At 33.9% G+C, this 14734-nt stretch overlaps 1 protein-coding gene across 1 annotated transcript in view; it reads right to left on the bottom strand.

Annotated features, from left to right (window-relative positions):
- bs (serum response factor blistered) overlaps positions 1–14460 on the bottom strand; it is a 181238-nt gene extending 166778 nt beyond the window's left edge. The window contains exon 1 of the mRNA XM_085202466.1: positions 13904–14460. Coding sequence (XP_085058592.1) covers positions 13904–14305 — 402 coding nt within the window. The 5' untranslated portion in view covers positions 14306–14460. The remainder of the gene's footprint in view (positions 1–13903) is intronic.
- Positions 14461–14734: the final 274 nt, after the last annotated feature.

The raw sequence follows: 14734 nt of genomic DNA, 5'->3' as shown, positions 1-14734 counted from the left end.
GTAAAATTAATAAAATATATTAATAGTGATAGCTGTGGGTAGCACATACATATAGAGTTCTGCATTGAAGCAAAGTTTAGCGTAAAGTAGAGAAGATTCGAAGGATACAAAGTTCTTTACTTTCTTTATACATGAGAGGAAATAGGGATACATATAATTAAAAATAATAATTATTGTAAAAAAAAAACTTAAATATGTATTACAATATTTACATATAAACGTAAACAATTTTGTTATTGCTTGTAAAATCATAATTACTAAGTAAATTTATTACACTTATTTATTTGATTTACATTGCAAAGTAACGAGCTAATGCCCTTCAACTTCCACATAAGAGTTTCCTGCTCCTCGTCAGCTTGTAGAGTGTTTAAAAAAATCTATAACTAGTGTATTTGTCAATCAAAGCTGAGCAGCCAGGTGTCCACATATAGGAAATATTTTCATACATAGCTATATGTGTGGTATATCATAGGTCTATATAGGGGTATAATAAACATAGCATGAATAATGTAAATCAGTTACAATCTGTGAAATTAACAATCGGCAATACCTACTTAGTAACGTTACCATATAGAGAATCAAATTTAAAATAACGAGACACGTGTTTTTTATGTTCATTCATAATGTGGATTTGGCAGAAATAACCTAATCTCTTGGCTTTACGCTGTACACCACATGTAGCAGGAACCAAGGGAACCTACTCTTAAGACTCACCGTTCCCCACGCAGAGAAATTGCAGTTAAGTGGCGGTACTAAACGTCGTGCTCGTCGTCGTGTCGAAGTGAATGTATATCATTCCCTCAAGTGGCAATCAAACTCACACATTTTAACATAACTCCCCTAAAGTAGAAACAGAATTCGCAACCTTTACGTAACAGCCAACCACTGCACAACATCATCAAAACGGGCACGTGTTATAGTAAAAATAAAAGCACCAGGGACTGTGGAAGCCCCAAAAACAGGTTATGAAAGGCCAGGTTGCCATATTTGTGAGTGGATTAATCGTAAATGGCTTAAACGAGCCTTCTGCTTGACCACGGGCCACGTGTTCGTTTGTCAGACCTATCTTTGCGTCATCCTACCCGCAGGTATTTGCGGGCGAATAGTCTTTCGCGTAAAGGTTTAGTAGTGTATGATAGCGGTATCGACAGAAAAACATTATTATTGCAATAGTAAAGTTCTAATAGTAAAGAATTTAGTATTTTATTTAAATATTCTGGAATTGTGTAATGCTTAATAATAAAAAAAGACAATAAATCTGATGACACTTAGTAACGAAGATAAATGTTGGTAAAAATCTTTAAAAGAAAGTACAAATACGTAAAGCAAGTTATTTAGCTTGTTTGTTTTGAGTTGGTCCGAGACAAGGAACTTGATTATGGAAAAAGGGTTACAATTCAGTATGAACCAGTCGGTTTTCTTGAATAACGGTACTATATGTAAATTGTATGATATTCGACCAAATTTTGTACTGACGAAAACTTTTATAATAGCCATAAAAATAACAACAATTGTAGATTAAAATGGACCAGACATTTAAAAATCATGTCAAAAATTTTATGAAAAAATATTTTTTATTGCAGAAACGAAGATTGTAAGATACGGCGACGAGGTAGTAGATGTAGACTGAGTAATGGCTAGACCGATTAATTTAACCGACACTTAAATAATAATTACTGAGCGCTGCAACCAGAGCATTATCGTAACTCCAGTAGCGAGCGGATTGCGTCCAAGAATAACAACTTTGGTGCATTTAATATAAAAGTGTTTTGTGAAAGGTAGCACTGTAAAACAGCGGTTTTTTAAAAGGCTTTAAAAATAATTACATCGTACATACGATAACTTAATTACCTACCAGCTAAATTTTAAAAAATCATAAACAACATGACACAGTTTAGGTCCGAAAATATCTTAAATTAATTATATCAATACGAATAGAGGTTTCATTCGATTTTCAAGTGACTTGAAAGTATTTATGAAAGTAAGATATAAAACAAATAATTATAATGATTTTCTTAAAAACTTTTGAACCAAACTTAAATAACAATAGGATTTAAAAGCAACAATGTCCGATTCATGAAACAATAGGCCATAATTGATTCAATAGAACGATATCTCCTACGTGAGCAGTGCATAGTTATAAGATTGCGGGCGGTGTCACATGCAAATTTAATGACGTCCAATTGCTATCAATACCAATGGTGCCGATAATTGGCTGTTTATAGGCTGGTTACCGTTTCATTCATAAGCAACCGCGATTGCTTTATGAATGGCTGTCCAGTTCAGTCTATGCTCTTAATTTATTGTCAACCGAGCGACTTCCATAAGTTTCCTGTTTGTTCATTACCATTTATCGAATGTTGGCCACGTAGACTATCATTTAGTAGGCGCTACCTCGACCTTGATTTATTAAGTTCATTGAGAAACATTACTGAGTTTGAAGCGCGTCCAATTACCTGCGGTTACGACCTTACTAAAGATCGAAGTTATGGCTGCGAGCGACGCTACGTAGGTAGCAGCGCGATATAGACATGATTTTATTAATTTATACATTCAATTCACCACTATATGTGGATTAAAAAACAAATATCTCAGCTAATGGCCGAGCTTATGAGCGGAAACCCGTCCATCTGTTCATAATTCTCTGCTTAATAGCTTTGCATGGTTGAATACATTTTAGTGTTAAATAAACAAGCTTTATCGATGATCTTCACAATGCCCGTTGCACCGAGGGTTACAGGAGCCGACGATATCATCACGCCGATATGCATCAAGGAAGACCAGTTGTCAATACATTTCACTTGCGAACCAACCAACTTGATGGCCTGTCTCTGATCAGAACGAGTTCCCATGAATTGTATTTGCTTAACGACACTTCTATACTTTTGTATGAAACGGTGCAGATACTCTTGCACATATGTTATTTATTTTCTTATATTTATAAAATTTTCAATAATAAGTAATAATTAAAGAAATTCGAATATTTAGAAACAGTTATCTTAATATTTTAAAATTTTCTTAATGATAAAAAATCGTAAAGTTTTATACATTACGACCATTTCAATTAAATCGTATTTAAATAGCCCGTTACTTTCTTGGATATGTGTATTTACTGGACAATTCAGACGTCTGTGCCATTGGTTTAATAAAAAGTTCGGATGAACGGAGCGTCTCTAAGAGATGCCGCTTTCCCTAAAAGGATAATAATACGTCGTTTCCATGCACTCGACCCACGGCGGATCCTCGGCTCTTCGGGAGAAATGTAAATTGTCCTGGCACCTGACAAATAGCTTAATTAACGGCTAACACGCGACACGTGAATTATTGAGATTATCCGAATGCTTCATTATGGAGCTTGCAGCGCACCGTTTATTATGCACTATTACAACCAGTTTTATGGTCGTTAGCGTCAGTAGGTCGCTCTAGATTTTTTCTCTGAGACTATAATGAACGTTTGATAACGAGCAAATTCTATAAAGTTTCAATTATTTACATTTTAAATGGTGCTAGCAAATGATTGTCCTGAATATGCTCAAATTTAAGACAGAATGCGATAAACAAACGGAGCTGAAGGAAACTATCTGAGTGCCCACGTGCAGTAGTTTAATGGAAGCATTAAATTTCAAGGTTATAATAGGAATTATGTAAAGAGATTTGTTTTTTTCGCAACGCTATGTGCCAGTAGGCGTCACGTGGGCGCGCACGTGATGACTTTGTGACTCTGTGGCATAGAACGACACGACCGCCGGCGTGGGCGACCATCGCAACACTGACTTCCATAAAGCCTGCCAAGCTATAATCTAATGTGAAGCGTTTCAAAACTTTAAGCTATCATAAGTAATAACATGACCTTTTTCTAATCTTAGCACGTCGTTCGTCGTATACTTAACATGGACAACTGTCAACCTTGATTTAATGATCAAGGCTGCAAAAAAGCCAGGAGTTCGTTTGAAGGTAGCGGCCGTAGCACGCGACGCCCGCGGTGAATTCCAGCTTCACATCGAAACGTCAACCATTCCGGGAAACAATGACGGTAAAAACGGATTGGTGGTTCAATTGCATAACGACGTTGACAAAACTCGAGCTTTCCCACCGAAATCTGGATGTTCGGTGGATTTTTTAATTGACGAAAAAACAACGCGACGCTCTGCCCGAGCCGCAATAAAATAAAAACTTACTCGTTAATGTTTTATGTATGACGTTCGCGATGCCCATACATTATGGATGGGGCCCCGCTGGCTACGTTCGGATATTTTGACGGAACGCCAGATATCGGGGGCACTATGGTGGGCGAACTTCTTGGTGTTTTTTCGTGACAACTTCAACTGATAAGATCTGCTGCCGAATAACGACCGTGCGTGGTCGCGTTTCCATTATTCAGAATTTAAGTATGTTAAATTATTTAACAAACAAATAATTAACTTTGGGCGTTCAGCATTCCAATCAATCGTTTTCGTTTGTTTGAGTAAAATACGAATTATATTTATAATATAACTTTTCTGGTACTAGCCCGCCTTGACACGTTTACACAAACAAAGCCTAGAAATGTTTAAAATGTCTGCGGAATGGTGATTAAAATGTAAAATGACTTGGCATTTATATGTCCACATCACTGAGTGGCTAAAATGAAAACAATTTCAATTTACGAGCTTAATGGCCGAAACTCGCAACTTGTCTCGAAGGACCAATTTCATCGAGCCAGTAGTTGCAGGTGTCCGCGCCTAGGTTGCTCATAAAGCTTACGTGCTAAACGTAATTTATCCCATACATTAAGGGATTATAGTAATTATGTACCTACTGTTTCACAGTAAAGCGAATAAATTTCTCGCTTGAACACAGAGTGTATGGTATAAAAAAAAATTGAAAACTGCTACCGCGAGCTACACTATAATATCTTATATGAAGTAATTATAAATGGCCACATACATAATAATATAATGAAACAAGAAAGCTGCTAATAAAAATGAAATATTCAACGCGAACTGATTAACACAATTCGCGTTTAGTAAAAAGAGTCGTTAGACATGGCAGAATGTCGTCGATCATTGTTCGCGGTTACTAGGTACCGTCGAAAAAGATGGGAATAAATGCAGATATTTGGCGAAGGAACTTAGTAAAAATCCCACGGATTGATTCGTACTTGAGAACCGGCTCCTGCCACGTCACACTTACGCCTCACTTTGCACTTGGTCATTTTAAAGCAAGTACTGTCGCGTTCGTGATTTTTTTAAAATTTATTAATAAGACACCATAATATGACATCATAATAAATTATGGCGAAAGCAAGAACCTAAAAACTTACTATTTTTCAGATACTGTTAGTGGTCTTGAAGTTATTGGTACATGCCAGGATGAAGTATAAAGTTTAACTACAAATATGTTCCTGTTTATATTAAATATACCACGGTGTTATGTTCCGCCACCCACAACCTCTAAAGGAAACTAAATATAATATATCTATTATAAATATAATATCTATTACATTTAAAGATATAACAGATGCCCATATAATTGAATTAACCTTATTATAGACACCCAACAAAAAACGTACGAAACAAGAGTAAAATAGACACTAATTGAACGCAGTATTTAAACGCTTACGCTCATACATTGAATTCATCAACTTTGTTTGTCCACAAGGTGCTCGCTGCTCATTACAAGCGATAATGACTGGATCTATCTGCAAGTGTAATGCGATCGGGCTGTACGGAAAAAGGGAACTTGAGAATATCTCAACTGAATTTTAATACTTGTTGTTATACAATAATATTGAAAAAATCTCAAAATATGTGTGTGATGAAGGTATGTTGACGGCTTCCAACAGTAGCGAGTTCCAGTCCCGCTACGTTCACATGATCTTTATACCTTTTTCAAAATATATTTATGTTAGTGTGGACGTATCATATAAAAAATTATATATTACCACATATTCTATGTTACCTACTAAACAAAATACAAAAGACCAATAAGAAACTAATAGTACAAAATATGATGCATAACAAAAAAATTACCTATATAAATAATTGATATCTTTCACGACTCTACCTTTTAGTTACTAGTTAAACGGCAATTTTATACCTTTCAAGATATGTCATATTCGTGCATCTGCAAGAATTTATAATGATACATAACATTTAATTACCGAACTATGAACAAAAAATCAATGTACCTACACGGTTTAAAAACATTATTTATATTCTCATTTGGTAAATTATGGGCGCTTATGCAAGACGCGTCGAAACAATAGGTTGTAACAAATTGCTTTTAAGAAATGCAGCTTTGGCCCTAATTGCTACTTGTAATAAGGACTATAACTACAAAATATAAAGCATATTCTTGTGTCGCCTACCGTACAAGCCTTCGGGTAATTACACGGAGATCGTCTTTAATTAAAATTTTCGGATACTTCGCGAAGTTTAAACTTCAAAGGCAATTTTGGTACTCTAATTACTCACTATATTATTTTTTATGCTACAAAAATTCTGTTGGTACAGTTTTTAAGAAAATCACTTTTTTTTTATCTTGTCATTTTTTTTATTGTAATTAAAACTAAATATATAATGTTATATTAAGAGATAGTAAGCCACCAATACATCATTTCAAATACATAATCGAAATGTCGTCAAAATTTAACGAAAACACCTTTTTTACATGTAAACATTAAAAATTCTGATAACACAATCGCTCGTTACATCTAATCAGAATTCGGGTAGTGATGTGCTTTATAATCGTGCGTTCTACAGCAATTTTCTCGAAATCCCGCCTCGAGAACACTTTGGGTCGTGATCGCGCAACCCTTTGATGCTTCCGACGAACAATGAATAACTTAGTAACTATCTAGGAATAACTAACTCGGACAAATTCACCAATAAGTCTGTCGATTAATCGAACAATCTCTGTAACAGTAATAATCAGTCCCAACCGACTGTCATCTGTCTGTACCCTCGCGAATAAGATTGATGTACGAATCGATGTTTAATCGATTTAGAGTGCTTCTCGATTCGTTTGCATAAATTACCTACTCTAAAAAGTTCTTTGTTTAAGACCAAGTTTTGAAGCTTAAAGTGTTGAATGCTCTATATAGTGCTTAATTTATAACTTAATTTTGTAATAAGAATTTGGATTAACAATTACTTTTTGTTTCACGCTTTTTTTCGTATAGCAGGGTAGGCAAAGGGGACCTAGTGTTACGATGGGGACTCCGTTCCTCGGGAACTAGGCACATTTTCGAGATACTGTGTGTTGAGTGGAAGAATTCAACATTGCGTTTTGTCTTGTTACCAAAACGGAGAAATAAAAAAAAATCCGACGAGCGAGTATCGAACCGATGTTGTTTCGCTGCGCCACAACGGCCTGTGTACCAGATAAACAATACAACATTTAAAATACAAAAAAAACTAAATAAGCATAATCTAATAACATTTTATCCAAAACAAAGACACAGTAATAAAAAAATAAAATAAAAAAACAAACCGCTCTCAAACTTAAGCTTAATCACGCAAACACTTGACAGGGAGGGCAGCGTCTTAACGGATTTATCCGGATTATACATTTGATCCAAACAGCGTAGTACTAGGCGCGCATAACAACGAGGCGTTCACTAGGTGTGAAGGGGCGGGCCGTACGCCAGACGTTCCCTACACACTGGCCAATCAACCTAGACCTGCCTCGCCCCGCTTATTTCTATAAATTGTACGTAATTCTTGGGTCTTTCATAGAGAAACTCAGTTCATAATATACTGGTTATATTTGTCGACCTACGTTACCCTCCTTATGTCTACCGAGTCTAAGTGAAACGCGGTTCATGATAAACTGGTCGTATTTGTCGACTTCTTGGGCAGTTATGAGCTCCTAGTATCTCGACTTGTTTAGGCGGTCTCTTGGTGTTAACTAATCCTACTATTTTGCATTGGGAAATAATTAGTTCTTTTTTTAATTACAATTTGTTTGTGGAAATTTGATTGAAGGTTTTAAGTTATTATAGCGATAGGAGAATTAGGTTACGTCACTATTTTCCATATTAATATATTTTTTTGATATTTTTGAGGTTTATTTTTATTTATTTAAAAACTAAATTAAAAAATAAACTAAACTACACTATGATCACTCATTTTATGGCATTTTTTTAAAACATTTACTCTAAACCTAAGGTTTAGTAAATAAATACATTTAGGTACATTTATAAATTTATTAATTACTTAACTTAATTAATAAATATATTTTTCTAACATTAAATAAGTATAATAAATAAATAAATACACATTTCTATCTCATCTCCGCCATTTCGTAAGCCGGAGCGTGAGATATGGGTCGACGCGCTTCGCAATTAGTGTACGCAACGAATAATTGTTTAATTTCGGCAGTTCTATTTATTTGCTCTACGCTCTCATTTTGTACATATTTCGAGCAAAATTCTGCTAAAATTGAATTCATTTAGAAAAATATAAATAATGCTTTCGTAGATTTTTGTCTGTTGTATTTTTTATTAAAAAAACGTAACAGATTATAAAAATTATGTTTTTAAAATAATAACAACAAAATTTCAAAACGATTTCGTGAAAAGGATGAATAAAATTCTACTTTACTCTATAGATAGTGGTGGTATTTTAAAAATTAGAAAACCGCTGCATATAGAGCCAAATATGGTCCCAAAAGTACTAGGGCATCAGAAGATATCAGAAGGTACAAGGAGTTCCCCGTGCCATCCGGCTTTTGGAATTACTAACGAACAAAAGTTACCTTGCTACATTTAACTATAAAGTTTACAATTGCAGTTTTAGTACTGAGTAGGTATACATTATTAAAATAATGTGTTTTGATCATTATAGAAAATTTCCTTTATAGGTCGAATTACAAAACCACACTGATTCATCAAATATTTAACTAGGGATAAGAACCCACAACCATCATATAAACTTCGATCTATCTTAAATTTATTATTTAACTTAATTATCGTACTCACGAAACTTGATTTGAAGCTTCATTGGGTGTAGGTTATACCTAAACTTGGATACGTCATGTACAAAACGTCAAGTCGAGCAATTTACTAAATTGAGATGTGCCTAATCTCAATTTTATTTAACAATAGTTGGAAATCTCATGCTCTCGTCGCCCGTGTGGGAAAATAATCAGGCTGGCAATCTACTAGCTAGTTCCTAATTAATTTAGTAATCGTTCGTGACGACTTATTCCGGGCCCTAACCACTAACAAAATCACGACTCTGCCAAACGATAATAGTTGTTTTAAATTTATTAAAATGCTCCCAAGGACTATATCGGGATTGGTCTATCGCTCTATCGGACTGTATAATTTATGACTTTTTAATGATGCCTCGCAAGCAACGGCGTAATAGCTTTCAGCCCAAAGTAAAGTCGACAAGTAAAATAATCTTTACGATTTAAAATCGATATTTCAATTATTTTAATAACAGCGTTTGTTCGATTCGATTAATTACAATTGCGCTAATTGCTGGGAGGTTGAGAATTTTCGAAATTCGCGATAAGATTGCCGCCGTATGTGAGACCACCTTGCGAGCAGTCTAACATTTTTAAAAAATTGCAAAATTGCACCTTTGGAAGCCATGTTGCTTGACAGCTAAATATGAAACATAACATAGTTTTCACATTGTTGACTCATTTAGTTCTCTGACCGGTTTTTAGTTGGATCGTGATCTCAGTTCCTTTGACGGTCGTTAAAAATGAGCTATCTCCGAGTTTCCGATCGCAATAATAAAGCTGAATAGTTAATACCTGTCAAGTAGAAATGAGAAAAATGTGATTTATAAACAAGATGCACAGCGAGTTTAGCATTGGCAACATTATAGTATAAAAAAGTGACGCTGTTTATTTCATTATAAAGAATTATATTATCACCAGTATTTATGTATTTTACAAAATATCCTCTCACATCACTCTTACAAAACAGTTAAAAATCAAGAAACTTTAAAGTAAAAAGTTTTTAAAAAAAGCTATGCAACAGATAATAAAATAAAAGTACTGACTGATCAAATGTTTTTCACTAACGATGTGACATACCGCTATAAATTGCGAATCCCCGCATCGGCTTACGCTACACCGCCTCGGGCTACTATGTCGGGGTACACGACAGCCCTACAATGGCCGACAAATGCCGACATCAGCCCGACGTGTATAATAAAATTAAATTTTTATCAAGCTTTAAATTTATAGATTTTCTTAAGAATTTGGGTTTAACAGACATAACAATATAGTAAATCAATTTACCAAAGTTTGCAACGAAAAATTATTAATTATTTTATACAAATATAAATACGATAAGTAAACATGAAAAACATAAGCGACAAAGAATTTTGAACACAGACAAACATATTTACAAATTTGAAAGAAAATCCTTTCGAAGAATCTATTTAACTGTTAAAATTTTAAATAATATTTCAGCTATAAATTAATTCAGTCTTTACTGAAACTTCATACTTTTACATAAAATAATATAAATAAGCCATTAGCCACCGTAATGGAAACATTACGGAAGTTGATTCAAACGATGTTACTCAATCGAACGGATCGTTCGTGTATCGAATAATGCAAGTATTAAAGCAACTCCTGAACAATAGATAAAATATAGATACTAAGGAAATACTAAAGAAAAATAATGTGTTTTTTGTATTGTGTTATTGTGTTTGTTTTAGAGACTTTAGTTTAGAGAGTAATAAATTAATTCGATGTTTAAGTAATGAAAAAAATACTATGTTCTTTGAAACATCGAATAATCAGCAATTTGGTTCCATAAACATCGATACAATGCTAGTCATGTCTTGAATTAACCAAATGGTTAATAAAAAGACATTTTTGATTATAATTTATATTATAAAAATATATTTAAAAAAACCGTAATTACTATCATAAATTGCAATCAATGTATCATTTGAAAGATATAAGAAATATGCAAACGTATATTCCATTTTAATCGAATATAACAAATAAATAAAACAAGATGAAACACAATCTGTGGTTAAAATCGAATAGAACGATTTATACAATCAACGTGTATCTAACAAGCGGATGTGGACTCTCGAAGCCTTTATTTATTCTAATTAATATATTTTTTTAGAATTGTTAAACATATTTATATTATATTATATGTAGAGAATATACACCCTCTAAACCAATCTGAACTAAAAAAAAATACTAGGTGCAAGAAATCACCATAAAATTTGAAAATAAAAATATAATATTTTTTAGCTTTAAGTGTAAACTTACCCATCTATGTACTAAATTAAGTGTCATTTTGCACATAGGTGGGTAAGTTTTGCTGGAACTTCCGCCCTTATTCGAATCATTACAGTGAGTGGTAGGAATCAACGCCGCGGTTTATTTTTGAAGATTCTCATATTCATATATAAAGATTTTTTAATAAAATCGACATTCAGTAATTATACTAAGTTTAAATTGTGATCTATACTATTCTATCCATTCTAAGGATACGTACATACTTATTTCAGATTTTATTATTCTATAGATTACATTACATAGGTATAAAGTTTTATATCATTCTCTTTATTTTCCGCACATACAATTATTGTAGGTCATTATAATTCTAAAATATTAAATAGTAGTTGTTAATTTCATAAGTCTCGCGAGGTCGGTAAACAGGGGTTAACCATTTCACGTAATAATATTATATCTTTAATATATATTATCCCAATTTTATTTGTAGGTAGGTATATAGATAATATTAAATTGATCAACTTTCAATATGAAAAAATATATATTTGTAGAATAGAATTAGTACCTATATAAAAATATTAAATAGTATTTTAACTTGTAATAAAATATTAAGGAGCGCAGCGCAAACGTACAGAAACAGATAAAATATAATATTTAATAAATACGTACGTATATATACATGATTCTTTTATTCTAATTACAAAACAATTTACGTATAGAATAAAAAATATACCTAAATTCTGTCATAAACCTTAAAAAATCTTAAAAGTATATTGAAAGTATAGCTTTAGTTTAGGCACGATACATTAAGATCTAGATCTAGACAAAATAAAGCACGTAACCCTTTATTTGAGATGTAAACCAGATTGTCCCCACATTATCGGTGCATCAAAGACTCCGTGACTGAAGATCCGACAGACAACTTGTATGCAAAGGCAGCTTTTGAAACACTTTAGCCTTATTAATTTTTACCTATGTAATTTTTTTTGACATGCTGTTTAAATATTAAAAAATACAGTTGTAAATTATTTATAATTGTTATTAATACGATTCTAAAATGAGATTAGTTACTTTTGTTTATTTTGTTTATCAAAATAATTAAATTTAATTTCGAATAAAAGCGAATAGTTTCGTTATAAAATTTTTAATACGTATTATTTAAATAAATATTATATGCGTTTCGAACACAAATATAAAATATTTTCATTATATGTACAAACTTATTAAGTTATAAAATTGATATAATTATATATTATTAGTTATTAAATTATAAATGTTAACTCTAAATTCCAAAGACGTAACACTATTACCAGCAATTATTATAAGACAGTGAAATTTGCAGACTTCGACTTATTAAAATTCCTCTACAGATGGCTAGAAAAATCCTGTTTGTAACAGACACCTACGCGAATCGATTGACTTGTAAAATGGCCAGAGGCAGATAATGCCACTATATTGTATAATTTATCTGTTCCACTTTAACATTTTCAGTTTAAATTATTTATTTATATATTTCGATCTTAATGAAGAATTAAATTTATTTAAAAAAACCTATAAAAATTCTTGAGCATATTGATTTAAGAATAAAATTTTGTTAATAAACGTTTTTCTAATATTAGTGATTATTTATTTATGTAATGTCAAGTTACTGTTTTCGGGATTATTTTTTGATACTACTAGCGCCATCTATCGTACTATGCTTACAACATACAATGTCAGATGACTCAAAATGAACTAAAATACACAAAATATGGGTTTAATTAACAGATTTTAATACTATATTTCATTACAAGTAAATAAAAATAATTAGTGATATATCTTATACTGTCGTTAAGGTGAATTTTAAGGGTGTATATCATATCAACATACTAACACTTATCAGCTGACACCTGTCAAAACTTTCTGCACAAATGCTTACAAAAACACATAAAAATAACCTGAAACACATAATTTTAGCTATTTCTAAATACAAATATACTTATTTCATATAAAAACATGCATTATAAGTCACATTTAGCAATATTCCATAATTTTGTCAATTTGACATAACCTATAAGTGTGAAACAAAACTTAATCTTTGTTTTTAAGCCCTTGTAGAATAATTAATTGTTATACAATTTCCCTTTCTAAGCTACTTTAGACTATATCTCACTAAAAATATTCGAAAAATAAGAATTGAAACAGTACATTATTAAATATTACTTAATTATCTTTTGTAATTATTGAAGTATCCAATTTCTAAATATTTAAATATAATTTATTATAATGTGTAATTATTTAGAAGTATAAAAATAATGGTAAAGCAAGAAAATTTATAATTCAAAAGTGAAATTAATATCTAATTTTTAGAAATTAAAGTCGCCTTGATTCTTAGTAATATCAAAATAAAACAAATATAATCCTGTAAAATTACTAAGTGTCAAGTAATAAAATTTTATAATTTGAACTATCTGTTAATGGTATATAAGTTAAATTTGGTAATAACAGTAAGCTCCTAAGCATATTAAATAAAATATTGAATATAGTCATACTGGGAAAATTTGTCGGACATGACTCAGATAAGTTATTTTACTCAATAAACAGCTTTCCCCACTAATTAATTCTTCAAGACAATATATGACACTTTCACACATTGTAGTGACCAGAAGTTATGGGCTAGTTTTATGGAATATTGCCAAAAGTGGTCTCAGCGACCCACCTTCTTCATGATTCCTGTCTTCCGCTTCGAGAATGTAGTGTACCGGCGTAGTTTGTTATCAATGTATTCCATCTTGATTTTTACACGACCTTTGGTCTTTTTGCCGTTAGACGGTGGTGACTTCTTGGGCTGGAGGGAAGCGTAGCCGTCGTCAGCGATGTCGGGCATCGTGCAGTGCTCCAGACCGAGGCTCTGGGAGGGTCTCTCGTCGTAACACTGGTCTGATGGGCGCTTAACACCCGCGCGAGGTACAGGGCAGGCCTGCATGCCTGGCCGTAGGCCTCCGCCGCCGAGCGAGGCGGGCGGGCGGCCAGCGCCGTACATGTCCGGCACCTCACCCAGCAGTCCCATGCCGTAGGGCGACCCAAAGCGGGGCTCTCGCGCTCCGCCGGGCGCGTCCATGATAACCTCGCAGTACGCCACAGTAACCGGTGCGCACACGCGCTTCACACACCTCACCGTTCGAACGTCGAACGGAGACTGACCGAAAACGCGAAAGAACCGAGGGCGGGACTGACGGCTCGGCCGCTCGGACCGCGACTGACTTCGCGGCGTTGCGCCCCGCGCGCCGCGATGGCTATCCGTCCCGCTCGCACACGGTGGCGCGGCGACGGAGCGAGCGAGACGGAACGAGCGGGCCGCGACGTAACCCGACACATCCGCGAGCCGGAACCCGCGAACGCGAAACGTGCCCGAAATCTGTATTAAAATAGAGGTTTTATTTTGAGTTTATTTCGTAAATAGAAGTAATAGAGCGGGCCGGCGCGGGACGAGCGGGACGAGCGGGGACGAGCGGGCGCGAGCGGGCGCGAGCGGCGCCGGCGGGCGGTG

This window comes from Heliconius melpomene, chromosome 18 (assembly GCF_056956725.1).
Source record: "Heliconius melpomene rosina isolate 202511_hmr_F chromosome 18, ASM5695672v1, whole genome shotgun sequence".
NCBI classification, from domain to species: domain Eukaryota; kingdom Metazoa; phylum Arthropoda; class Insecta; order Lepidoptera; family Nymphalidae; genus Heliconius; species Heliconius melpomene.
This window is presented reverse-complemented; position numbering and strand designations above follow the sequence as displayed.